The following is a 27,009-nucleotide window of genomic DNA, read 5'->3' on the forward strand; positions in this document are numbered from 1 at the left end:
GAGCATATGCAAAAAGAAAGGATATGCTATCGTTTTCAATTATTTCAGGATTGTGCTGCCGTATATTTTTCTTTATTTCATATTGATACTTGAAGATGCCTGAAGAAGAAAATGCTTGTACTTTAATAAATTCAAATGCTGGACATATACAAGTAGAGCTTTCAGTAGGTAATTGAAATTTTGCTGAATTGCTTTATTTTGCTGTAGTCAATCAGAATTTAATCTGCTAATCCCTAATTCCCATACTGCCTTAACTCACTGTTGCCTAATAAAACCTATGAGTATTCTGCAAATCTGTACTTATATTGCTTAAATACAGAAACTGGTAGGGGGTAAGGGATGCAGCCTTTTGAAAAGTCACAGCTTAATACAACAGACAGATTTATATAGATTTCTGAATTGAGCTCTTCCAGGTTGATTATTCTGGTTTTCTATCAGTCCAGCGAGTAAATGTGAGTTAGAAGAATCAGTGATTGTTACATTGTTCTGGGCTTGTTTTTGGGAGGTAGATGTATTATTTACCCCCAAATTGCTTCCCAAATTATAACCTTTTAGTATTTTAATATTGGGGGGGGGAGAGTACAGAATAAAAATTATTTTTATTGTAATAGGGTTGCATATCATAGTCTATTTGCTAGCAATATAATGTACTAAGGATTATATTCACAATAAGTAGATAATTACTAGGGATGTGATTTGATGACATATAATGGGTAAGATGATAATCAGTGATCTGATAGGTTCAATGCTCAAACTTCATCTCTGTCACAAACTCACTTGATGGACAATCTGTTGTCTCTTAACCCCCCTCCCCCAGTCTGCAATATGGTCATAATAATACTGACTTTTTTCAGGACAGTTGTATGCAAAGTGCTTAGAATGCTGAGAGTGGTGTATAAATGTTGATGATTATAACCTGTGCTCTTGTAGCCTAAATCAAAGTATTAAGGTTTGATAAGAGATAAACTTCCATTTTTAATTTGGCACATAATACTTTCCTTCAAGACAAAAGCTGTAGTATGACTTGATTTTTTTGTTATTACAGTCCTGTTTATTTTTTAAAAAATCCTTCTTTTCTATTTAATAGATTTCTCGAATGGAATATGTTCATTCAAAGAACTTAATATACAGAGATGTAAAACCTGAAAACTTCTTAATAGGACGACCAGGAAACAAATCCCAACAAATTATTCATATTATAGATTTTGGTTTGGCAAAAGAATATATAGATCCAGAGACAAAGAAGCACATACCATACCGAGAACACAAAAGCCTTACAGGAACCGCTAGATACATGAGTATAAATACACATTTAGGAAAAGGTATGTGTTCAAATTTAGCAGCTTTGCAAGCTTTATGAGAACTGTACTATGGTAAACACTAATCACTTTTGCAGAGTACCTTTTTTAATTGAAATTTTTTGTGTGATAGATTTAGATATTCATCCCAGTAAGAGCATAGCTAGAACATGTTTTTATAAATGACTGTTTATTTTTCATTTTTGTGGGCTGTTTCACAAGGAGTTTTATTTATTAAAATATGTATATGGTTCCTTTCACCTACACGGGTCATTCCTGTGCTCAGTCCTGTCATGGTGTTAGAGGTCACTAATGGCCAGACCAAACCATTCACAGATGCTTTGTGTGTGTTTCAGTTCCTTCGCAGCACCGTTGTACCACATACAAGCCTTGACACAGTCATAAAGAAGCCATAGCATTTCACTTCTGCAGTCTTAGCCATCATTGTTTAGACTTCAGAGACACAAATGCAAATGGCTTGGTTCAGATGTAATCAAAAGCTGAGGTTTATTACTTGAATAGTTTTGAAGGATCATTGGGTTTGGAATCCTGTTTTGGGAGGAAAGACAGCAAACCCTTGTTTGTGGCTTGGAATGACTGTCTTTGGTTTGCTGACATGGTGTAATATTTTAATTAGTGGCAACTGTGAGGGAAGCTAGATGGGCTCTGATTCATTCACATAACAACGTTTGTGTTCAGTCATAACATATACCAGGGTAGGGAAATAGAATCTTTCCATGTGACAATGTTGTATTTCAGTACCATAATACAATATGCTGCTTTAATGTTAAAATAATTTGATTCAGTTTCATTGTTAACTGTCAAATGTTTGTGTTTTTCTAAAACATGTATTACTTTTTATATATTACTATGTAAAAGAAGCTAATGTCATTCTTTTCTTGCACTGGGTATAGGATGCCTATATTCAGTGTTTGTATTGTTTAGCAAAGGTATAATCCATGAAGGCATGTTTGTCTTTGATCTGTACAAGCATTTAAGGGGGTATGGAACCAGATGTGAATTACCCAATTTAGGAGTAATTTTATGATACCTTTGGTGACATGGGTGAATAGTGTGGTTCTTAGGATCCTGTACCGATAATCTACTTAAATACTATCTGTAGTGGTACTGTGTGAAAATACATGCTGAATTAATTTAAATATTAACATTTTTGTTTTATCCTTGCAAAGAAAATTTCAATGGATAACTGTCAGCCTCCTGTGCTTGAGACTTCCATTTATTTCTGTCCTATGCACAGTGCACACTTTCCCCATGTGCAGCACATCTGATCCTCCTCCTTTTCAGAGGGCAAGAAAAAAACAGCCAACATTATAGCTTGCTTGCTACTTAGTTCAGTTTTCATGAAATCGTCCCATGTTAAAAAAGGCTGTGGGGCATAGATTTTGCAGTCTTCTAAGAAGATACAATGAGCACTGTAGCTTTGAAATGGCTCAGCCAGTCAGCATATTGAAAACTGCAGATGAGCTTTCCAGCTTTGGATCTTCTTACTGAAAGCCAATGTTTGTATAGTTGTTAAAATGTCATACTAGTATCTGGAAGACCCCTATCTGAATCCCCACTCTGATATGGAAGGTTGATGGGTGACCTTGGGGCAGGCCTAACCTTCCCCAGAGCACTTTTATGTGGATAAAATAGTGTAGAGGAGAATGATGTAAGTTATGTTAGGTCCCCATTGGGGAGAAAGACCATATGTAAATGAAGTAAATAAATAAGGACATCAAAGTCTGATTCAAGACAACTCCACAAACATGACAGCATGCAGTTCTGTTTTCTGCTTCTGTACATTTCATTGGCCATTCCACCTTCAGAATACAGCCATGGAAAGATACATAGTTTTTCCTGAAGGCAGCATGCATAAATCTACCACCACCATCCTGCTGCTTTCCAAATACTAAAACTACATTCTGCCTTTTGGACTCACATCTTTAAATCATGAAAAGAGTACTAGATTCTGAAGGTGGCAGACAAGCCTGGATCCTTTCTGCATTCAGGAGGGGATGGGCAAAGGAGAAGATATGCCCTGTGCCTTCAGAACCATGCCCCTCTATTGCCATTGGCCTCTAGTGTAGCTCAGTAGTTGGGCCTTTTTATAAACTAGTTCTTTGATCGTATTATGCTTTAAAAGAGCATTTTCAAATCAGATGACTCTTTCACAGTAAGTGATAACTTCCTTATTACATATTTTCAGGCATAACAAAGCTGTAGAAGTACAAAACATTCATGTTTAACTGTATTTTTTGTAATTGCTTATATAACATATTTGGACTTGGTTGTTAATATGTTCAATTTACCTTTTCAGAGCAAAGTAGAAGAGATGATTTGGAAGCTTTAGGTCATATGTTCATGTATTTTTTAAGAGGCAGCCTTCCGTGGCAGGGTTTAAAGGTAGGGGATGAATTCTTTGAAATCCTTCTGGTTTCCTCAAATATTACTATTTTGTAAAGTGCTTCTGTAGCAATCAGTTTAATGTCTCTTCAAATTTAGGCAGATACGCTGAAAGAACGATATCAGAAAATTGGTGACACAAAGAGAGCAACTCCCATAGAAGTACTGTGTGAAAATTTTCCAGGTAAATCCATATCACTAAAGTACTGATTATATAGCTGGCTTTGGCTGGGAGGGCGGAGTAGAAATTTGAAGAATAAATCTTAAAAACAAATATAGACACATTTCTATTTTAGAATTGATCACTGAGTGACATTCAAATAGTCCCTGTTTGTCCTGTCAAACACATATCTGTGCAGTTTCTCATTAGCACTATCTTGATCAAGTTACCATTAAAATATTAGTGGAAGGGAGGTAGTGTTTCTTTTTTCCCTTACTTATTCCCATACACCAGTTTCCCTTACTTATTCCCTTACACCAGTTTCCCTTACTTATTCCTTTACACCAGTTTGGTGTAGTGGTTAAGTGCGCGGACTCTAATCTGGGAGAACCGGGTTTGATTCCCCACTCCTCCACTTGCACCTGGCTGGATGACCTTGGGCAAGCCGTAGTTCTGATAAGAGCTGTCCATGAAAAAGAGCAGTTTCTGCCAAGAGCTCTCTCAGCCCCACCTACCTCACAGGGTGTCTGTTGTGGGAAGGGAAAGGAGTTTGTAAGCCACTCTGAGACACCTTTGGGTAGTGAAGGGCAGGGTATAAATCCAATCTCTTCTTCTCTTCTTCTTCTTTGCCTGCTGTATAAGAGAAGTTGTGAGTTGTCTGCTGTGCTTAGTTGCTTATAATAGCTTTTATAAAAGCTGACCTTGCAGGTGTGGCTGGTAAGAGCTGTATGGCAATTCCTTGGGGAGACTTCTGAAATGAATGCAGTGGTTGCTGAATAGGTTCCCATTGCCTATATCTTCATTCCTTCACAAGGAGTTTTGGGATTGAGCAGAGAATTTGACACCTGAGTTTCCCACGTATAAATCCAACAGTCATGCCACTGTACACATTGTATCCGTTAGCTTAAGGGTCTTAGAAGAAATACCTTGGATTCAGTTTCTAAGATTACCGTATTTTTCGGACCATAAGACGCACCTGACCATAAGACGCACCTAGTTTTTAGAGGAGGAAAACAGGGAAAAAAATATTCTGAACCCTGGGGCTGTCATTCCAGTTCCTGAAAGGGTTAAAGGGCTCAAGGCCAAACAAGATGTCCCAGGCAGCCTACAACGAAAAAAATTAGAGTCTCCCATCAAAGCTTCCAAATGTTTCAAGGGCTGTGTTAGAGAGAAGCCCAGACCCCCCAGCACTGTGCTTCAGAACAGACCAGCTGCTTCCTATGAACCCCTCGGGCAAAAGAGGTAGCATGAATCCCAACATCTAGACCCACAAGCAAACAGTGATTTCCTGCCCCTAGTTCCAAAGGAGAGAAATTCGCAGCTTTCCAGGAAGAAGGCACAAGTCATTCAATGCACTCAAAAGATAGAGAAGTTTGCTTTTAGGCTGTTCAAAGAGCAGCAAACAAATCTCCAGAGACAAGGCAGAGAGCCACAGATCCTCAGCACCCCCCCCACACCCATCTGTTAAAAAGGAGCTTGAACTTACATTTTAAACGACACGTTCTCGGGTCCATTAAGCACATAAAAAACGAAAGTAAACCAAGCTCCAAGAGGACCCTACCAAATCACACAGAAATTAAGGGAAGAGCAGACTGTTCCATTGGGAGGGGGGGGAAGGCTGAACGGGGCTTGGAGATCCAAGCCCTGTTCAGCCTTCTTCCCCCCCCTCCCAATGGAAAAGTCTGCTCTTCCCTTAATTTCTGTGTGATTTGGTTGGGTCCTCTTGGAGCTTGGTTTACTTTCGTTTTTTATGTGCTTAATGGACCTGAGAACGTGCTGTTTAAAATGTAAGTTCAAGCCTTCCCATGGGCTCCGTGGCCTTGGGGGGGGGGGAAGGCAGTATTCGTACCATAAGACGCACACACTTCCCCCCCCCTTTTTTGGGGGGGGAAGTGCGTCTTATGGTCCAAAAAATACGGTATCCTTCAGCCACTGCAACTCACCTCTTAGTAATGGAGGCACAAACTAAAGTTATAAACGACAAAGTTATAGCTTATGAACAGCTGGGCAAAATCTTGATGATGGGAGCCTATCTAATCATTGATGGTAGTAACCCAGTTTAGGTCTGTACATAGACTGGAAAGGTATGCTCAGAAGTTAGTTACTAAGAAGAAAGTTCAGTTCAATGAAGAGCTGCTTATCCAAGTTGTAGAGCAGTGATACTGAACCTGAATGTCTCTGTGAAACAGCAACTATGTGTATTATATTCCTTGTTAAAAACTGATGTTAATTTGGAAATGGATGCAGTGCTCAGACTGAACTGTACAAAATAAACATTCATGAATTTCTGTTAATTGTATTTCTCTGTTAACATAAGTCTCAAAGAATTTTGAAAGTAAGTGCATGGAGGGGGCTAATAAACTGGGGCCAAGAAGGAAGGGAAGAGAGCTAATGAAGGCAATGAAAAGGAGTGGACAAAATAATACCCTAGTGAGCAGACCCGAATGTTGAAATAAAGCACTGTCCAACCCCATCAGATGCTCACTTTGGCAATCTGAATAAGTAGAATATATGCATCCCTGGTTTGAAGCAATCATTTGCAATATTTCTGTGAACCAAGACAATATGGATATTAAAATTTACCTTAGCTTTAAATTTCTGTATTTGCTAATGTACAAAACTGAACATTCCTTATTCATTTAGAGGAAATGGCTACCTATCTTCGTTATGTGAGAAGACTAGATTTCTTTGAAAAACCTGACTATGACTACTTAAGAAAGCTGTTTACAGACTTGTTCGATCGGAAGGGCTATATGTTTGATTATGAATATGACTGGATTGGTAAGCAGCTGGTGAGTACAGCTAAACAACTCTTTATAAAATGCTTCTGACAAAAGTATTAAGAGTGCTTGCCTACAGTATAACCCACACTGTAACCTGTATTCCCCTTTTTGGTAAGACATAACAGTGTTTTTTAAAAAAAACAACATTTTGAGAGGGCTGTTTGTTGGTGCTTGTGGTGTTATTAGAGATTCTGTTTATTTTTCTGAGAGGAACTACAGTTGTAGAAACTTTAACTGCTATATCCCGCTTCACAATGCATTGTGTGTACCTGACTCCTGTTGCTCTGTTTTATTGTTTGGTCCAATCAAAGGTGCAAATGAGATTGCATTTATAGAAATTAGGATAACACTTTAAAATCCTGGTCCCTTCAGTTGTACTGGCATGTGAACTTGTAAAATGTGCACATTAAAACTTAACCAAATGACCTTATGTGTTCAGCAAAATGCACAATAGATTTGAATTGTGTGTAACCTAGTGGTAATTAGGTGCCACTTGGATTGCTGTGTTGCAAACACGGAGCTTATCAAGCTGTAACAATTATTCAGCCACACTTCTAATAAAACGTGCTTTCCGAGACTGTCTAAACTTTTTAAAGAAATAACATATCACCTTCAAGTCTTTGAAAAGAATCTTTAGAGTGTGAACAAAAAAAAAGTTTGGGAGATAACATAATGTGAGGGCAGGAGAGGTTAACAAATAGGATCACGAGTTACTAGCTTCCTTGCCAATATATATACCTATGCTAGCAATTTAAGGATGCTGTTTTTGTTTTGTTTTTTAAAATGACAAGCCTGCTTTGAATGATAGTCGCTCTTTCTCTCCATAGAATGCAGGGTGAGCATCTAGCTTAAGTTAATTCTGTAGCAGCTAAAATACCCTTGCAGTAAGGTTTTCAATTCTTTCAACAGTAAGGTATTAGCAACTCTTTGAAAACCTACACTTTTATTTTATTAGTTATTTGCATACCGTCTTGTTCGTAGCCTACTCCAGTGGGTTCAATCCATTCAGATCCTGCGGTGTCTTCCAACAGAGAAGCACATCCACACAGAGATAAGATGCAACAGTCCAAAAATCAGGTATGTTGTCCCACAATAACATGCCACAATAATAGTTTCGCTGTGTTTGTGCTGTGAGTTTCACAAAAGCAGCTGTTTAATAGCTTTAATGTTGGAATGGGCATTGATTAGTTCATGAATTTTTTTGAGAATAAGCTTTGCACAAAACATTTAGATTTCTTATTTTAGAAAAGGAAAATTTAAATGTTTCATTCTGTATTATTCATACTTCAGGAAAAAACATATTTGTTTTAAACCTTGGATCAGTGCAGAAATAATTAAAGGGTCCTAGCTAGAATTCAGTGATCAGCTCTTCAGAGTGAATTTTCCCCACCTCCTTAAATCAAGAGTAAGCATTACATTAGCACTAATGCTAACCATAGTTATTTTATTGTTTAAGTTAGGACTTATCTGGGTTCCTTCTAAAGCAGAATGTCAACTTTATTTAGAGGGAGTGCTGGCTAGTCTTCCGTGGCCATTGTTAGTGCTGATGCAGTGGCAAACCATAATGAAAGCAGGTAGGAGGAATCCCACTTTGAGACCACCTTTGTAGAAAAACAGTATATAAACAAATTTATAAACAAACGTTTCTGATACACTTCTCCCTACCTTCATCTTTTGAGAATATTACTTTGAGACCTAAGAGTAAATTTCAGATGTTAATTTTCCATAGCTGTTGTTTCTTAGTAAGAACTTCATGGAAATAAAAATAAGTGCATATGGAAATAGTTTCAGCTTAGCTATAATAATTATGGGATTTGTTTTAGTGAAAAAGATTTCCCTTGTGAGAGCTGTGTGTTGTTATGATATCGAAGAACCTAAGTGTTGAGCTGTTATGGCACAATTTTTTAAAGGTTCTTACAGTAATTTGAATATGCATTGAATATAGTTTGCCTTTGGAATGTCCTTTAATTTGAGTATATCCTGCTTTTATAGAGATATGAGGTCTATTAGCTATAGAATATATTGGCTGGCTTTACAATGAGATGGAAAAGCCCGCATAGTATATAATGGGAGTCTAACTTGCCCTCACTGACTAGTGCTTTTCATGATCAAGGTAGTGGGAGCAGCTTGGCTGTTTGCAAGAGGCTTATTGGTAGTAATGCAGACCTATTCTGAGGATGGCTGGAACTTCTCAGACTGAAATGGTGGGAGGCACATGGTCCAACTGAGACACTATTAAATAGCCAGTGCTAAAATTATGTATAACTTATATTTATGAAATAGTTGGGTTTGCGCAGCCTGCAATAGGGTTCAGTGAGAACTTAAATTTTTATTTAAATATAGAAAAAAGAAACAGATATAAACATCAAGTACATACCCCACTCACCATATAGAAAAAAACCCTACAGTGTGCACATAACAACAGCAACAACAAAAATAGAATGTAAAAAAAGTAAAAAGTAAAAAGCAAGCAAATTAAGGCATTGGTAGAGAACTCAACATTTGGCATAAATACAAAGAGAAGGAATTATTTTCCATTCTTTTTTCTTTTCCTGTAAACAGGTATAATTAATGTATAATTTACAATATGATTAAAGTATAGAGAGAGGCTTACTTAGTTTTATCCCATAATCTGAGGAAGGGCTTAAACATACTTTGAATGTTGTTCTGAGTATGAAATAAAATCATGCCACATTTCAAAAAAAGTCTACAGTTTTGGGTTTGGGTTTGATTCTTCTAATTTGACTTGTTAATTTTTCAACTATGCAGTAGGGTTCAGTGAAAGGAGATCTAGGATAGTCTTCACGCCTGTGAAAATGTTCTTGTGCACTTAAACTCTACTTTGCAGCATTTCATTTTCTCTAAATTTTATATTTGAAAAGGCTGCATTATCATTTTCACTTATTAAAAGTATGAACAATAAGTTAAAGTTCATTACTACTTTCAAATAATTTTTAGACTTTTGTTTTTATAAAAATAGCAACAGTGACCGTTTATACTGATTTAGTGATCTCTAAATTTTCAAGGGAATAATTCAAACAAGCTTTAATCTGTTTCTTTGTGTCCAGTGATACTAAGCTGTTGTTCATTGAAAGGAAAACTTATTCCATCCAGAGGGCAACCTCAGATATTCCTGTTTTGCATGGGATTTGATGTTTGAAGTTTTTGTTTAGTAATTTCAATTACTGTTATAGTTAAAAACTTTAAACATGTGTCTTTCTGCATTCTGATGCATATGTACTGCTTTGTGTGTGTAAGTGTGTACATGTGCTCCTGTGATTATTATGTAGAATACAGTTAATTAGCAGCATGATGTGTTTAATATGTTCTGGGTTCTTATTCCTCCTCTTCCATGCATGCTTAATGTATTATAACTCACAGTCGACAGACCACAGGGCAGCTTGGGACCCCCATCAGGCCAACCCCCATCACTTGAGAGCTCACCTAGCAGCTGACAGACATGGTGGCTCGGTACAGGTATTTTCTGTTCTTTGCATGACTACTTCCACATCTTGATCTCCTTGGCAACATGTGGCATGTGTCTAGTTTTCTACTGAAAACTCGTGACTGTTATCACATTCCCTTTATTGTAATAGCCATAATGAAAAATCATGCAAAAGCTGACTATTCTGTTTCTACAAATGCTTGTGGAAGATAGCCATCTTTTTTTTTTTTTAAAGAAAGCTTATTGTATGTGTCTTCAAGTCTGTTCCTGTGTAATACCTGCAAAATGTGCTCCTTGAGCACACTTATTGAAACATCTATTTTTAAAGGCTTACGTTACTGGTATTTCTGTTTCTGAGACAAAAATGTAGTCAGACTCAGGACACAGGAAAAACAGTAGAAAGATGCTTAGAACTGTCCCTCCACCCCATTCAGGTGATCAGCACTTTCAGATCTAATAGTGCTGGCCCTTGTTAAACAGTTAGAAAAGTTCTTGCCTTTTGAAAGCTTATAATACCCTGAAAATCTTGTCAGTCTCTGAGGCAGGCCCATAGCCTGCTTGGGGCCCACGGGGCCCGGCCCTCCGTGGGTTTTGCGGGCCCCCTCCCCCGATCCTGTGCTCCCCCCTCCTCCCAAGCAACCAAACGGCATCCGCTGTAGCAACACGCGGCTGCTTACTACCCCCAAAGCCAAAAGCCGCTGCCTGCCTGCTAGTCGCTGAACTCGCGTGCTGCTCTGACTGCCCCAAGTTACTTGCACAGCGCACCCATTGGTCCGCTAGCTGCGCCTGCATGGGGGGCGCCAACGACGCCGGCAGCAGCCCCAGCCAGCCACTAGCCAGCCCAGCCCGGCCAGGCTCCCTTGAAGGCGCTGTGGCGAGCAAAAATCCTACTTTGTGAGTTGCTGGCATTAAGGGAGGGTCTGCGCGCGCGTGGGGGGGGTGCCAACAACACCGGCAGCAGCCCCAGCCAGCCACTAGCCAGCCCAGCCCGGCCAGGCTCCCTTGAAGGCGCTGTGGCGAGCAAAAATCCTACTTTGTGAGTTGCTGGCGTTAAGGGAGGGTCTGCGCGCGGGGTGTGTGTGTGCCAATGACACCGGCAGCAGCCCCAGCCAGCCACTAGCCAGCCCAGCCCGGCCAGGCTCCCTTGAAGGTGCTGTGGTGTCTGGCGAGCAAAAATCCTACTTTGTGAGTTGGTGGCATTAAGGGAGGGTCTGTGCGCGCGGGGGGGGGGGGCCGACGACGCCAGCAGCAGCCCCAGTCAGCCACTAGCCAGCCCAGCTTGGCCATCGCCGTGGAGGAGGGGGGGCGGATTAATGGCTCCCTTGAAGGCGCTGTGGCGTCTGGCGAGCAAAAATCCTACTTTGTGAGCTGCTGGCTGGCATTAAGGGAGGGTCTAATAATTGTTTCGTTTCCAAAGGTGTCCTAAAAGTCTCAGTTGGGGCAGCTGAATGTGGTTTTGCACCATTAAAATTAGGCGATAACCGGTCTGGCAGGGGGGTTTGAAGGCCGACAGACTTCTCAGGGGCGAGATTTCCTCTCCCCCCCCTTTCCCCTTCCCAACAGGCGAGAAAAGAGTTGGTAGTCCGCGCGCTGGCTGGCTGGCTGGAAGGCCTGGGAGGAGGGAGAGCCGAACCAAAGGCCCCCCTGGCCGGCTCCTGCCGTCTTTCTCCCCGGCCAGATTTGAGCTTCCCTCTGGCCACCCCTGGAAAAAAAAAGGCTCTCGATCCAGGCAGGGAATGGGCTGAGGGGCCTCTAGGCCTCCTCCTTAGCAAAAAAAGCTGCCTGCTGCAGGCGGGCAGGCAAGGAGGTGGCGGCGGAACGGAGCCCTCTCTTGGCCAGCCCTGCTGCTGGGATGAGCACGAGGCAGCAACTCCACAGCTTAGAGGGAACATTGGTGGTGGGCCCCCCGAGAAAAATATGGCCCCCCTGAGAAAAACGTTGTTAGCTACGGGCCTGCTCTGGGGTGCTACTTGACTCAGATCTAACTGTAGTACTGCGAACCAACATGGCTACCCTCTGAAACTATCATCATGCATATAGTCACAAGTTTTGCAGCAAGATTCCCCCTCTCCCAGTCATTCTTTGGTCTTTACAGGGAGATCGGTAGTCACACAGACCTGTTTTCTGGTTAGAGAATTCTCACTGGATTGGAGTGCATGAGTATAAAAAGCAGGTTGGGATTCTGGAATTTAAACTTGCTTTATTTTCTCTGGCTCTGTCACTAGCATCTAACAGATCCATTGTCTACCCTTAATGGAAAAAGAGCAAGTTTACTGTTCTTGAATAAAGCTGTAGTATCATCTGAAAGCTCTAATTAAATGCTATGATATCTTATTGCAAGTGATTTGTATTCAACGTTCAGCTCTCATTAGAGATTTAATGTGCTTATAGAGTATCATTGTTATTGGTGATATATGTTTGATTAGTTTATTTAATTCGACTTTTATCCCGCCCTCCCCTGCATAGCAGGTTCAGGACGGGTTACAGCAAATTTAATAAAATACAGTAATTAAAACACTAATAAAATACCACCATGGCCTTCATCCAGTGCCGTTGGCATTGACATTAAAACCTCACAGATGCCAACTCTAATATGCAGTTCTGACCCATTGAGTAGAGGCCCAGTAAAAAGAGAGGGACGTCCATCGCCCTAATTAAAAGCCTGGCGGAAGAGCTCCATCTTGCAGGCCCTGTGGAACTGTAAAAGGTCCCGCAGGGCCCTGATCTTGTATGCGAGCTCATTCCACCTGGTAGGGGTGGAATGAGCTCCCATACAAGATCAGGGCCCTGCGGGATTTAGTCGAGGTGAGGCGGACGTCCCTGGGGCTGGGGACCATGAGAAGATGTTGATTGGCAGATCGTAAAGCCCTTCGGGGCTCATAAAGGGAGAGGCGGTCTCACAGATAATGCAGGCCCCTGGCCGTATAGGACTTTAAAGCTAAGCACCAACACCTTGAAATAGATCTGGTACTCAGTGCAGTTCGCGCAGCATAGGGAGGATGTGGGCCCACACAGGCAGTGACATCAGTACCCATGCTGTTGCTTTCTGCACCAGCTGCAGTTTCCGGAGCAGAATCAAGGGCAGCCCCGCATAGAGAGAATTACAATAATCTAATCTGGAAGTGACCATTGCTTGGGTCACTGTAGCCAGATCCCGGGGAGTGAAATATGGGGCCAACTGCCTGATCTGTCTCAGATGGAAGAAGGCAGACTTGGCAGTGGCGGCAACCTGGGCCTCCATAGTTAGTGAGGCATCCAGGAATACCCCCAGGCTCTTCACCTTCGGCACCGGCACCAATAAGGTCCCGTCAAAAGTTGGAAGCCCAATTCCCGATCCTAGTCCCCTGCGACCCAGGTACAGGATCTCCGTCTTTGATGGATTCAATTTCAGTCTGCTCCATTGTAACCAACCAGCTACGGCTTGTAATGCCCTGTCCAGATTTTTTGGGGCAGAGTCTGGGTGGCCATCCATCGGTAGATAGAGCTGGGTGTCATCCGTGTATTGGTGACAACCCAGCCCATACCTCCAGACCTTAGTAAGATTTAGGTATAAGACCTGAACTAGTCAAAAAGTCTCTGATCTGAGGAATTTATAGTATGTGGTGTAGAATGTAGCCTGATTGTTATACTTTGAATGAGATTTGTTTGACTTCTTCAGTAATAGTGTGTAAAGGGTACCGTTCTAACCCCTTAATAATGAAGAAAAATCAAATACCTGCTATTTGTTTCAAAATATACTGTAGATGCTTCATCTCTGCCTTGGTTCCTATATCTTACCTGTGAACACATATTCAGAATGTTATGTGTATTCAGAGTTTCCTTTACTTTGTCCATCACATTGATTCTAGTCACACTTCTGTATTTTTCAAAATCTTAAATATGTTTCCAAACTGGGTTTCTTCTAGAATTTCTGAAGAAGATGTCCTGGGAGATTACCCGATGATGTCTTTCAGCCATGTACTCAATAAGCTGCCTGACGTTTTTGGCTGCAACTCTTGGAAATTTACTGTAGGCTCTTCTGCAGTTAGGGCTGCCAAGTGGGGGCAGGGAAACCCCCGCTTTGGAAGCCCAATTTCCGCTGTGGCGGAATCGGGCCCCGGGGGGAACTCCGCCCCCCGAAGCTGCGTCACCAGAGGTGACGCATGACATAGGGCACATTGGGGGCGTGGCCCAGATCATCGGGGGGGACCATATGGTTTCCCCCCCGACGATCTGGGCCATGCCCCCAACGTGCTCTACGTCATGCGTCACTTCCTGTGACGTTCTGGCGCTGCACGCGCACGTCCTGCAGCAGCTCCCGGACCGAGCCAACGCTCCCCCGCCGGTGAGTCAGAACGACTTGGCAACCCTATCTGCAGTCATGCCAAGAAATAAGCCCGTAATCTTAAACCTTCTTTGGATTTGCAAACTATGGATTGGCACAAACTATTCACATGTTCAGTTAAATCATCAAGATAATTTTCTGGTTCTTGGAATTATATGCCCCAAAAGCTCAACTGTTTATGCAGCCATGATTATACTTGTATACATGACCATATTCAGTTACCCAAGTCCTAGCAGGATAGGTGCCTGTGGTGACACTACTGTAGCTGTGTGTTGATACACCTAAAGCATTTTCAAACAGGCTAAACATTCTTAGGTCTGAGCTTGTATTATTTTTCAAGTATTTATGCAACATCTGGGAGGAGCCCTCCCCCCGTACGCACTTTCACAGTTGTTAAGGATTATTAATGGCCTTAAGTCAACATTAGTATTTAAATGAAAGCATTTTATTTGTGGCTGATCTTATACATAGTTTGGGTAAAATAAGAAAAGCAGTTTATTTAGCCAGTATGTTAATTAAATCTGTACATGTACTGGAAAATTCTGTCTACTTTGTCTGCTGCTGCACTTAGTCTACAGGATTACTTTAAGAATTGCCAATAGACTTGCAGCCTGATTTGTGCTGCTGCTTTACCTTACATGATCACAAAGATGCATGGAGTGCCATCTTCAGTTAAAGTACAGCACAAGTATTTCTGCTTCACTCAATTTTAATAATTTGAATGGCCCCATTTAATCCTGTACTGCTTTATTTTGATCTCACAACATATGCAGGAGGCTCTAGGTAACTTCCGCTCAGATAATCTTGTGTAGAACAAATGAGTCATAGCATTGATAGCTACTAAGCGAGAAAAGGGATGGGGTAGAGGGACCATATCCCATCACCAAAAAAAAATATTGAAATCTAATTGCTACTACCAGATCCTCTGTTATCCTGCTGTGGCACATTCAAACACAGACACTGAACATTGTATATTGAACCTTATCTAAACAGATTTTAGCATCACAGTTATGAAGAGTTGTATTCTGTTATCTTCTTTTGTTTGTTTAAACATTATTGCTCTTGTTAGGTTTTAGAAATTCTCAGTAATAAGGGGAAAGGAGCCTTACGTGCATACTAAATGTTCTTTGGGTTCATTCTTAGAAATGGTTGCTCAGTATGTACTCCTTCTTGAAAAATACTGCTCCTGCATAGAGGATATTAGCCTAAATTAGGTTTAGCAGTTATAAAGCCACTGAAAGCAGCATCTTAAAATGGAAACCTAGAATCAAACTAGTTTTCTCTTCTCATCTTTTGAATTTTAGTAGATACAAGGGGGAGAACTAAACATGGCATCCTGTTATTAATAGTAAGGTTTATTTATTTAGTTTTCAGTATTTCAAACATTTGGCCATGGTGCTTTGGAGCCGTTGTCCTTAGTGTTATATATTTTCAGCTTCAGTTTAAAAAAATATTCAAGTTGTAGACAGAATTATCAAAGAATGTTTGTCTTGCCAGTATGAAGCATTTTAAAAAGCTCTTTGACTGTACATTTTTCTCTGTAGTTTCTGAAAGCAACATACCGTTCATTGTTGGTGTTTCATTAGTTAGCCTCCTACATCCCTGTTCTACAAAAGTGTGTCTTAGTTCCTGAAAATGTCAGCTGAATAGCACTGATGAATTATCTCTTTCACAGTGCTTACATTACAGTAACTTGAAATAATTATGAAAGATCTTTTTAAATTCTATTTTGTGGATTTTTTTAACCCTAGCAAGAAGTCTTACTGCCTACTGTAGGAAGCTGATTTCAGGCTTCCCAACTGTTTTTCCTAAACAACTGTATAGTAGACGTTATACCATAGTAGAGCTGTTCTTTATCTCCAGCCACTTAGTTAGCTGTGCTTTTAGGGTAACTCAGATTTACTAAAGTGGTTTGTCAGATTCATTGATGTGGGAACTACATAGGTAAAATCATATTCAAAATCTTTTCTTTGATACCCTTAGTGTATGTAGAGAAAATGTGGTGCTGTACATCAGATGAATATGCACTGAAATTCCCAAGTTCTAGAGAAATTCAGTTCAGAAGTTCCTTGAAATCATGGTTTAATTAAACAGAGGCCCCTGTCACATGGGCCGGATATCGCGGGGGCGAGGCGTGGCTGTTTGCCCCCGAGCGAACTACCGCGCGGCCGCTGGATCAAACGTCCTGCCGACATCCCGTGGTTTGGGGGGAGGTGCCGATCATACGTCAATCCTGCAAAGAAGCAGCGCGGCGGGGGTTGTGGGTTTTTTAACCGAAGTGTGCGCATGCGCCGTTGGGTACTTGTGCGCATCCCGTGGAGACTTGGGAAAAAAACCCTTTTCTCGACGGGATATGGGCGGGCGCCAGATGCCACGAGCTACCACCAGAAACGTGATCAGACGCCCGCCCCTGCACCGTGGTTTCCGGAAACTAGTACCTCGGAGGTACTAGTTTTTTACGGTGCATCTTCGGTGGGAAGCCTCGGATTAGCCACGGGAGCTCTACGCTTCCCAGATATTGCAGTTTGATCGCGCCCGGAAAATCTGCCTATCTTCCGTGTGACTGCAGCCTAACTGTGGTTAGTGTGACTGAATGCAGACTATTCCACTAACTATCCCTACTTAGGACTGTCAGATTAAAATGTGAAACCATGGTTTGAAGTTAGTTTATTAACCACAGTTAGTCAACAGTGATTTCATCTGATTTATGAATGTAGTCATCTTGGCTTGTTCACTCTGCAATTTTTCCAGGGAACAACCAGGTCTCTGCAGAGAAAGAGTGAAGGCACTTCAGGGCTTGAAAGATCACCTACAAACTGGATATTGGACTTTCAAACTAACTGGTTAAAATAAACCATAGTTTCACATTGTCTGACCTGAGCCCAGGTGAAGGCTTATTTTTTAAAACAGGGTCTGTAGAGGTGATTCAGAATTAAAATAAAACTCCTGCATCCAAGGACACTTTTCTATCAGGAAATTGAGCTGTTAGCATGTTAGGCAATTCCATCTTTAAAATCAATTGTATTATATTACAAGATTTACTTGTAATCTTGTTTTATGTTAATGATATGTAATTTGGTATCAGTAACAAGTTGCTTGTGATATGAAGCTGTTTGAAAAGGACCAAACATTTAAAATTCCTTTCTGCAAGTACTTTCTAGACCTTTGGTACTTCAGCGAACCATGTAGTGAACAGACAGGAGGTGATATGTGAAGAAGAACTGAACTCTTTCTGGAGAGCTGTATTATATGTTTTTGCTGCCAAAGTTTTACAGCAGCAAAGTGCTTGGCACTATGCTAACTTTTTAAATTATATTTTTACTGGGCAGGTTTCTTCATCAAATATTCAGTTGAATCTACATAATACATGCCTGCACTGTACTTTCAGTCAATACTTACGTGTGGTTCACTTTATTTGTGTTTCAAGTCACACAGTCATACTTTGTAGTAATTCTCCATTATTTATTATTATACCATGTACTACGATGTATGTACACAGACAGCTGTTTCTTCCAGTGGCAAGATGGCTTTCTTTATAATTGCATCTCTTGTAGTTTGTGTTGACTGTAGTTAAATTCTCTAGAAGACAACTTTGCACTGATTTTTCTTCAGTCACTTTTGCTGATGGCTTTTTCTACACACAGTTGGATAATAGAAACAGAATAATTAGTAATAGAAATGCATGAGGCTTCAACAGAAAAATGGCTATAACCTCCTGAACTGATGCTGTTATTAATATATTAATCACACCTGTTGTGTTATGCAACTATGTGCTGTAAACGTGGGTGTGTACTATTGCATAATTCTTGGAAATGCTTGTAATTTCAGGTTGTAAGCTCAACAAATGGAGAACTAAACACGGATGATCCTACTGCAGGCCGTTCAAATGCACCTATCACAGCTCCTACAGAAGTAGAAGTAATGGATGAAACTAAGTACGTATTATCTCAAACAAAATAATCCCTATATTAATAGCATTGAGTTTTTCTGTTCTGCTGTATTTGCAGTCGTGATTCTTGATCTTTCAGTTATTTGCAGCTTTCTAGGACTGGCTTACATCATAAACAACTTTGTTTTGAATGTATAAATAATATGGACTTCATACACTTGCCATCAAAATTCCAAATAGATATTATTAGACATTCCAGACTAGGGGTGTGCATTTGGATCTAACTGAGCCAAAAATATACCCCCAAAATAACATCAGTATTTTTCTGATACATTTTGACTTCCCAAATATATCCGGGTTTCAAGGGAAAACCAGGAAAAAAATCCTGAGAAAATCTCAGATGTATTTGGGAATTACCGGTTGATCTGAAAACAGTGGAGAGGCAGGAGCAATCTGCTGTTTGTCAGTTTTCTACTGCAGTCCCTTTAAAGTTTGAAGGAACTGCAGAAGATAGCCCAAGATTTAGCTGTGCCAGGGGAGCAGACTATTCCCGCCGGCTCAGCTTGGGGCTGACTTCTCGTTCACCGGGCTGCAAGAGATGCCATCTACAGAAACTGCTGTGCAGGGAGCAATTTGCTAGCTGCAGCACAGCAGAACCTGGGGTCAACGTCTTCTGCAGTGTGTGGTTTAAACCATGCTGCAGAAGAAGCCATCTCAGCCAGGATCTGTGAGGAGCGGGGAAAGACCTCCACACGGCATGCAGATCCTGGGGCCAGCTTCCACTCAAGCACAGTTTAAACCACACTGCAGGAGAAGCCATTCCAGCCAGGATCTGCATACTGTGGGGAGAGACCTCCCTGCTGCATGCAGATCCTGGGGCCAGCTTCTCCTGCAGTGCAGTTTAAACTGTGCTGCAGGAGAAGCCAAGCCAGTACTGGGATCAAAATGGCTTTTTTTTTTAAAAAAAAAAATTATTTTTCTTCTCAGGTCTATTGGATCATTAAAAAAAATGGGATTTGTGAAAAAAATCCCATATCTGAATGCCATACCAGTATTCGGATCCGGGATTTTTCAGAAATACAATTTTTTTTCCCCTGGGTTCAATAGACCCAAACCAAAAAAATACCGATTAAAAAAAATTGCACACCCCTATTCCAGACAATACAAAAATCCAAGTTGCGGGACTGTATCTGTGCAAAGTTCATATAACATTTGGGCTGCAATAAAGTGTTCAGATGTAATGGCTACTGGAAGATAGTTTCATTTAGGCCGTAGTTGTAGAACACTTTTTCTTTTTTTTAATGTACATGCTTGAAGAAGCTAAATGGAAATTATAGAAACGCATTAAGCCTCCCTATTCAGAGGCAGTAAACCTCTGAATACCAGGGCCAGGAGGCAACATTAGGGGAAGGCCTCAGCTTCTGTTTTCTGTGGTTGCAAAGTAACTGATTGGCCACTGTGTGAAACAGGATGCTGGACTAGATGGACTACTGGTCACTGGGGGTGTGGAGGGGGGAGGTATTTGTGAATTTCCTGCATTGCGCAGAGGGTTGGACTAGATGACCCTAGAGTTTCCTTCCAACTCTATGATTCTATGATCCTGCAGGGCTCTTCTTATATTCCTATTCATTATTTTTTGTCCATTTTATCTCTGGATTCTCAGAATGGTATGGGATAGGTGTACTCATTCCAAATTGTAGCCCTTTCTCTGCAAGCAGGGAAATAATTTTTCCACATCAAAACCACATTTTGATTTGAGTGTTTTGGGAACTCTTAGAACAGAAGCAGTTCCCTAAATAAAGCTTCCGAATGCTTTACAAACAAAAAACAAAACAAAAAGAATTATTTCCTGCGCAAGGACACAACTGCATGTGGAAGGATTTCTTCCCCTCTTCCACCTCTGCTCATGTGGAAGCAGTGCAGGAGGACTTAACAGGTAATGGAAGGTCTGTGAATATCTCCATATTTGCATTCGATCCTTTTCCTCTGGCATCTTCAGATCTAAAGTAACTTGCAGTGCACAGTGTGTGTGTGTGTGTGTGTGTGTGGTGAGGGGAAATACCAGGTGCTGTTGTCTCTCTTGGGATCTCTCTGCTTGGAGGCTCAGAGTAGTTGTGAGTGTGGTAGAAAGAAACATGTCTAATGTTAAAATTCCTGGGGAAAGACTTGGAAGTAGAATGAACAAGCAGGTTTGTTCTCCCATAAGATAGATTCAGATGGGTAGCCAAGTTGGTCTGAAGCAGCAGAACAAAGTTCAAGTCTAGTGGTACCTTGAAGACCAACAAAAAAACTTCAGTGTATCTGAAGAAGTGTGCATACACACAGAAGCTTAAACTTTGTTGCTCTTAAAGGTGCCACTGGACTCAAACTTTGTTCTGTTGTCCTATAGGATTGTCTGAAAAGGCCCCTACAAGGTAATAGTTCTAAATGGATTAATGTGGAAGAGGAAAAGTATCTGCTTCTATTTGTTCACATAACTGATATTAAATGACAGTAAATTGCAGTATTGATGTTTTGATAAATTCATCAGTGTTTTATTACGTGTATATATGCACAAAATGTCACTTGTCTGCAATGTATAGCATTCTGATTCTCTCTTCCTTATATTTTCTTTGTATTAGCTGCCAGAAAGTGTTGAACATGTGGTGAGTTCTAAAGTACAGGCAGGCAGAAATGGCTCCAGAGCATTTTAAAAACCAAAGAACTCTCAAAAGCAAACTCAATTGGAAAACCAGTGCAAAAGAATTTTAATTTCTTGTATTACTTGTCGTTTTGACATGGAAAAAAAATGCTAATTTACTGAGGAGCACTTTTTCCTGCTTCAATTTTTGCTTCCTTTTGAAGTGATACCGTCTGGTGTATTTTATCTAATCCTTCTAAATTGATGCTTTAATACTTGTGTTTCAGCTCTATCCATTGGTGTGCCATTTCACAGAAAAACAGTATTGTCAGACATTTTAACTTTCACAATAATATCCTAACATAATTAAAGCATTTGAAATGCAACTAAAGGATAGCAACCATTTGCTCATATACTTACTAAATTATTAGTCATGTGTGATTATTGGAAAACTTTTCATGTATCTATTTTATATACATACTATACTTTCATATTTACACACTCTCACACTGTGTACGCAGTATACAGCTTAATCTGTAGCAATTGTTTCCTCAGATTTTAAATGTACTTAAGTTCTGTGGATATATTTGTCTCTACATGAGGCTAATTTTCATCTTAGTGATTTATTATTGGTCACTTTAAACCCTAACTATATGGCATATTTTTAGAGATATGGAAGAACAGTTTCCCTGACTTAGTTGCACAAAATCTAGCTATACATAGTTTTTCTGTTCAGAAGGTTTATTATATTAATTCAAAATATAAGCATGTAGTTTGTTTAAATGTAGGCTGTGGTAATAAACAAATTGGTATATATTATATTGACAAAACCTATGGAAAGTTACACTAGTAAGCTGTGCAGTAAACAACAGTCTTCAGCTTCACCACCATCATGTTTAACTAAGTAATCTTACGTGGAAAACTACGTTATTCTTCTTAGTGAAAGTAATGTTTGAAGATGAACCACAATGCTCTAATGAGGCTTGGGGAGACTATTCCCTAATGTTCCTGTAAATAGTGCTTTAAGCAATCTCCGCCACAGACAGCCTCTTCTACATGTCTGTCTTTCTGTAGTGACTCTTTAGTGACACAGTTGCCCTTGCATTTATCAGAAATATTATGTGGAGAAAAGTCTATGAATTCAGTGTAATAGTTAATGTAGTGCCACTTGCATTTTTTCTAGATTATGTGTATTTTAGCTGTGAAATTTTTATTTTTATATAAATTTTTTTTATATATATATAGTAGGTAATCAAGTACTACTTTATATAGTTAGGCAGATTTTCTAACTGATACCATTATCTATGATCAGTATTATATATTTGATTTTAAGCTTGTTTACACTATTTGTATGAATATTTCATAAACTACATTGTATCCTTGCCCATGCCATCTGCCTACTGCATGAAGTCTGTAACTTTACCTGCTCATATAATCTCTCCTTATATATAATTCTGTTTTGGTCATGGACTCTCCTGAGCAATCCACACACTCCCAATTCAGTTTGTTCCCTGATCTTTCACTCAGAAGCTGTCCCTATCCACTGGCTGCGTTGCCTGAGTCTAGCCTCCAATATTCTAAACAGTTTGCTGATCCTCTCCCCCCATAGCCAGTCGGAACACAGAGGTCATTTGCGTATGTGGCCTGATTGGCCTTTGCCTCTAACATTCTAAACAGTTTGTTGTTGCGAGTCATTGAATGTGTCCTGAGGTAAAATACAGTCACGGCTCAGGTGGGGTGTCACCTGACACTGCCACCACTCTGGATTTAGGTTCCCTTGAGAAGGCCCAGAGCACCCTCCCAAGACCTTCAGACCTCTCTTTTGGCCGAATAACAGGCGTGAGGACCAGGCAGAGTGAACAATGAAAATAGTTTATTGTATAGGAGGTCAAACAACAAGGTGCAGAATAATAACAGTAAGTGGGTGAAAAGAAAAGAAATCAAATGCCCTAACATGTCTAAATATATACTGTCCCTAGCTCACTATTCCAAGTGACACTAGACTACTCACCCTTCCCTCAGGATGAGGGTCTCTTCCCTGCAGCAGCCTTCCTTCTGGCTGTGCCCTCTGGGAAGAAGAACAGCTTTTCCTGCTGCTCCAGATCTTTTATTCCAAACCTTCCTTTTTTCCTATTGGTCGATTTTGGCTCCAAAACCTCTTGGGCTTCTGGGAGTTGTAGGCGCAGCCTCACCTACTGCTAGCCAGGCTCCCTGGGCCTAGTAGGGCTCTGGTGGCACAGCCCAGAACATGACAAATACATATCCCAATTTTCCCTTAAATGGTCACTGGAGTTGCCAAAGTACATATCCCAATCTTCCCTTAAACGGTCATTAGAGTTGTCAATCTCCCTGTGGGGCCTGGAGATCTCCCAGAAATCACCGTATTCCCCAGCCACAGCACATCATTTCCCCTACAGAAAATTTCCCAGCTATTACAATGGCTGCTTTGGGCAGTGGACTCTATGGAATTATACCCAGCTGAGGTCCCTACATACTCCAAACCCTGCCCTTCCCAGGCTCTACCCCTCAAATCTACAGGTCTGGCCCTCCCCTTAGTATTGCCAGTAGCACCTGGAGATCTCCAAGATCAGTTCTCCTGGAGAAAATGGCTGCCGCCCCACCAGCCACAGTCGGGACACTCACCTGGAGTTTCCTTCTAGAGATCATTGTGTTTCTTTCCACAATGGACCTTAGTCCTAGTTACTAATAAAGATCAGCCCAGTGCCTGTGTACTGATCCTGCCACGGTGGGAATGGAGGAGGTATTCCCTAGCATGTGTGTCATATGGCAGTATGACAGAACATTTTGCTCAGCATGGCCGGTCCTTTGCTCCATCTCCCAAGCAGGTGTGTGGTAAGTTGAGAGGGCCAGTGTGCAGTTCCAGGATCAAATGGTGCTCCTTTTGGCCTTGTCTCCCAGAGATTGTCAGCAATCCCACACCAACTGTGGGTGACTTTACTGCAGGCATACAGTGCTGCTTAGTGTGCTCAAACTGTGACATAGCCACAGGAGGTTGGCTGCAGTGGAGCCAAGTACTTATTAGATGTAGCTTTTTACTGGAAACTCAAAGGGAGGTAGTGTACCTAAGCATCCCCTGGTCTTTCCATCCCATGATTGCTGTTGCCACCACCTTCATCCCTCTGATATAGTTTAGCCTCCCTGACCTCTTTCCTGGTGCTCTTTCTCACTGTGCTGTGTGTACCTGAGAGAGAGGCTTGGAGAAACAGGAGAGGAAGACAACCAAGGTCAGGCCTAGTAGTATCTGGGAAGGGAAGGGTGGATGGCAGAAGAACTGAGAAGAGAGTGTTTCGTTCTGTAGAGAAGAAATTGTTTAACAGAATTTCAAGAGGAGTGGTTGTGAACGTTTAAGTGTAAACATTCCCAGTGGCGCTCTTGTATCTCGCTCAGACCTTGTTCTTCAGAAATATTTGTCTGTCTGTAAGGGTAGAGCAGTAGGTTTTATTGGATTGTCAGGAAGTTGATCCCAGCTACAAAGAAGAGCAGCAAGGTTTTGGTTGAGCTCATCAGTGAGCATGTTCACCTGTTCCCATCCCAACTGCATCCCAATGTATTTCCTAGTTGCCTTGAGAGCTGGTGATAGGATTTTTCAGCCATAACTCATGTTCAGCTACCACAGTTTACGACGTGTCTTTAATTTCATGGCTCTTGAAAGGATTCCACCTAGAAACACAGGAGCATTTGAATTTGTATGCATTTTTTCACATCAGCTTAATTTCACCTATGAAAAGCCATGGGTGCCTAGCATCAGTTGGATCCATAAACTGGAGGAAGTCTGGATCCAACCACTGATGCAAAGCCTGGAAGAGGAGCAGCAGTAGTCGCTGCTGATAATATATCCAGAGCACTCTCTGCCCCTTCATCCTGATCTTTTACCATAACCATCTCCTTGCTTTCTGTACTATGATGTAAGGGTTCGACTATGTCAGTAGGACCTGGGAGACCTAGGTTTGACTCTGGAGTCTGCCATGGATACTTGCTGGCTGACCTTGGGCCAGCCTAATCTACCTCTCTTTCTGTTAGGGTGAGAAATGTTGTAAGCCACTTTGGGTCCCCATTGAGGAAAATGCAAGGTATAGCTATCTAAATAAATTTTAAAAGTTTTATGTCCCTAATTCAGATTAGTGCTTCCACTAAATCCTGGCTGCCTGCTAGTCATAGTCATACTTGCTGGCTGTCCTTAGACCAGCCTCTCCTGGACAAGCTCAAGAACTGGGGCACATCCCATGTCAGGAGAGGAAAGAACAGCAGTTCAGTTGCCGGAACAACAAGCAGGCTCATTCCCAAACTGGCTAAAGCAGCAGTTGACAGCTTCTAGGCAATAGATAGATATAATCATATCACTGAAAAAGTTGCTGGTGATGGTGAGAGCTTTGTTCACTATTGTGCCAGGGCCACAGGTATGATGTCTTTGATTGGACACAGCAACAGCGGAAGCTGAGGAAGAGACACTAGACAATAGTACTACTCGGTTTATACACAAGGTGAGGGTTGAAGTGAGACAAGGCTCTGCAGCAGCTGCTCTTTTGTGCATACAGAGAAGGAGAGGAGTCCACCAAACCCTGAACTCAGCCTGAATACTTAAATGAAGGAGCTGGCTTAGTGATTGTACATATTGACTCAGCTCAGACTCCATTTCACAAAACTAAGCTTTAATTAAACGGGTTAGTGTGATTGTCTATATGCAGACCACTCCGCTATCTATGGTTAGTCACAGGTACCTCAAAAAGATCCTGTAATCAAGAATAAAGTAAATGGTCACACAGGGGGCTCTTTGGCCTCCCCCTGGGGTTCACAAAAAACTGCTAGACTTGTTAGCCAGTTATGTTCTACTACATAGCTGTAAAGTCTGATTCCACCACAATATAATATTATGTGATCCCCTCCCCCGATTCTTATTTCTATGTGTCATATATGTTGTGTTGGAGACCACTGTTGTATTACCTTAAGGGAAAGGTAGCTTGCAGTTTTTAAAATTAATCACCCAAGTTTATTCATGCATCTCCGGAGCTGCTTTTGTCCTCTTTCTACCCCAGAAGGGAAGTGGGAAGCAGCAGCTGGAGATTTCTTCTTCCAGCTCAAAGGTTTCAGCCTGAACCTCTGAGAGAAGAGAGTTACATGCTACCCTATTCCTTATTCTCCTGCCTTCTGGCTACTCCTTTCCACCTGCTTCCCCAGCAGTATGTCAGGAACTTGTGTGCAGGTCAGTGTTGGTGTTGCTGCCTCACTGCTGGGATCTTGGCTGCTGACATCAGTGTCGCCTTCTGGTAGGTTATTGGATATCAAGAAGCTGGCTCCAGAGGCTAGGATGAAAAACCTGCCTGCTGATGGCAGGTTGGCAAGCTCTTTTGTGGAGCAGAGCCCCTGCCCCACTTTCATTTACAGTAACCTGCAACTTTTTAAAAAACTGGCAGATTCTACCATTATGATTTTTATGAGGTACAATTGGTAGAAATTGCAAAAACCTTAGATGGCATATATGCATGATACAGGAGTAATATCTCTCCCTATATATAATTGAGTACTGAACATTCTATTTCGCAACATTCTAAATTTGGCCTCCTTAGTGTTAGGCCGGAAGAAATGCCACTCAGAGGACACTGGCTGGGTTGACTGGCTGCTTTGTGCAGTCCCGCCCAGCGTTCCAAGGTCATTTGCATATGGAAGCTGATTGGACGTCACTCCATTCCACACCTCAAACTCACCCCCCCCCGCAAGGCAGTTGGAATTTTCAGTTGCATAGGGGAGAGGAGAATGATGTCAGCTGCCCTTTCCCTAGGCAGAGGCTGGGGGGGGGGTTGTAAAGACAGACATTCTCTTCAACCCCCTGCTGTGCAGCTGACTTTCCCCTAGGGTTGCCAATCTCCAGGTGGGACCCCCAATCTCCAGGTGGGACCCCCAATCGCCCCCCAATCTTGGCCCGGGCAACCGCGGCTCCCACCAGCGACCGCCCGGCTCCAGACCCCCCCCCCGCGCCCACTCCAGCCAGGCGACGGAGGCATCGGCCTTCCGTCGCCTGCCTCGCCCCCCATCTTGGCCGGCCGATGAAGGCATCGGCCTTCCGTC

The 27,009-nt window shown here is 41.6% G+C and overlaps 1 protein-coding gene across 3 annotated transcripts in view; it reads left to right on the forward strand.

The window, feature by feature from the left end:
- The window catches only part of CSNK1G3 (casein kinase 1, gamma 3), an 81,227-nt gene that overhangs the window by 47,584 nt on the left and 6,634 nt on the right, over window positions 1-27,009 (forward strand). Inside the window, exons 5-12 of one of the 3 annotated variants that reach the window (XM_015416216.1) lie at window positions 1,088-1,322; window positions 3,619-3,704; window positions 3,804-3,888; window positions 6,508-6,656; window positions 7,629-7,724; window positions 10,029-10,124; window positions 18,245-18,351; window positions 20,927-20,950. In XM_015416216.1, coding sequence (XP_015271702.1) covers window positions 1,088-1,322; window positions 3,619-3,704; window positions 3,804-3,888; window positions 6,508-6,656; window positions 7,629-7,724; window positions 10,029-10,124; window positions 18,245-18,351; window positions 20,927-20,950 — 878 coding nt within the window. The remainder of the gene's footprint in view (window positions 1-1,087; window positions 1,323-3,618; window positions 3,705-3,803; window positions 3,889-6,507; window positions 6,657-7,628; window positions 7,725-10,028; window positions 10,125-18,244; window positions 18,352-20,926; window positions 20,951-27,009) is intronic. The other 2 variants (XM_015416218.1, XM_015416217.1) reach the window with 2 other exon arrangements.

Source organism: Gekko japonicus, unplaced genomic scaffold, assembly GCF_001447785.1.
Source record: "Gekko japonicus isolate JY-2015 unplaced genomic scaffold, Gekko_japonicus_V1.1 scaffold549, whole genome shotgun sequence".
Lineage (NCBI taxonomy): Eukaryota > Metazoa > Chordata > Lepidosauria > Squamata > Gekkonidae > Gekko > Gekko japonicus.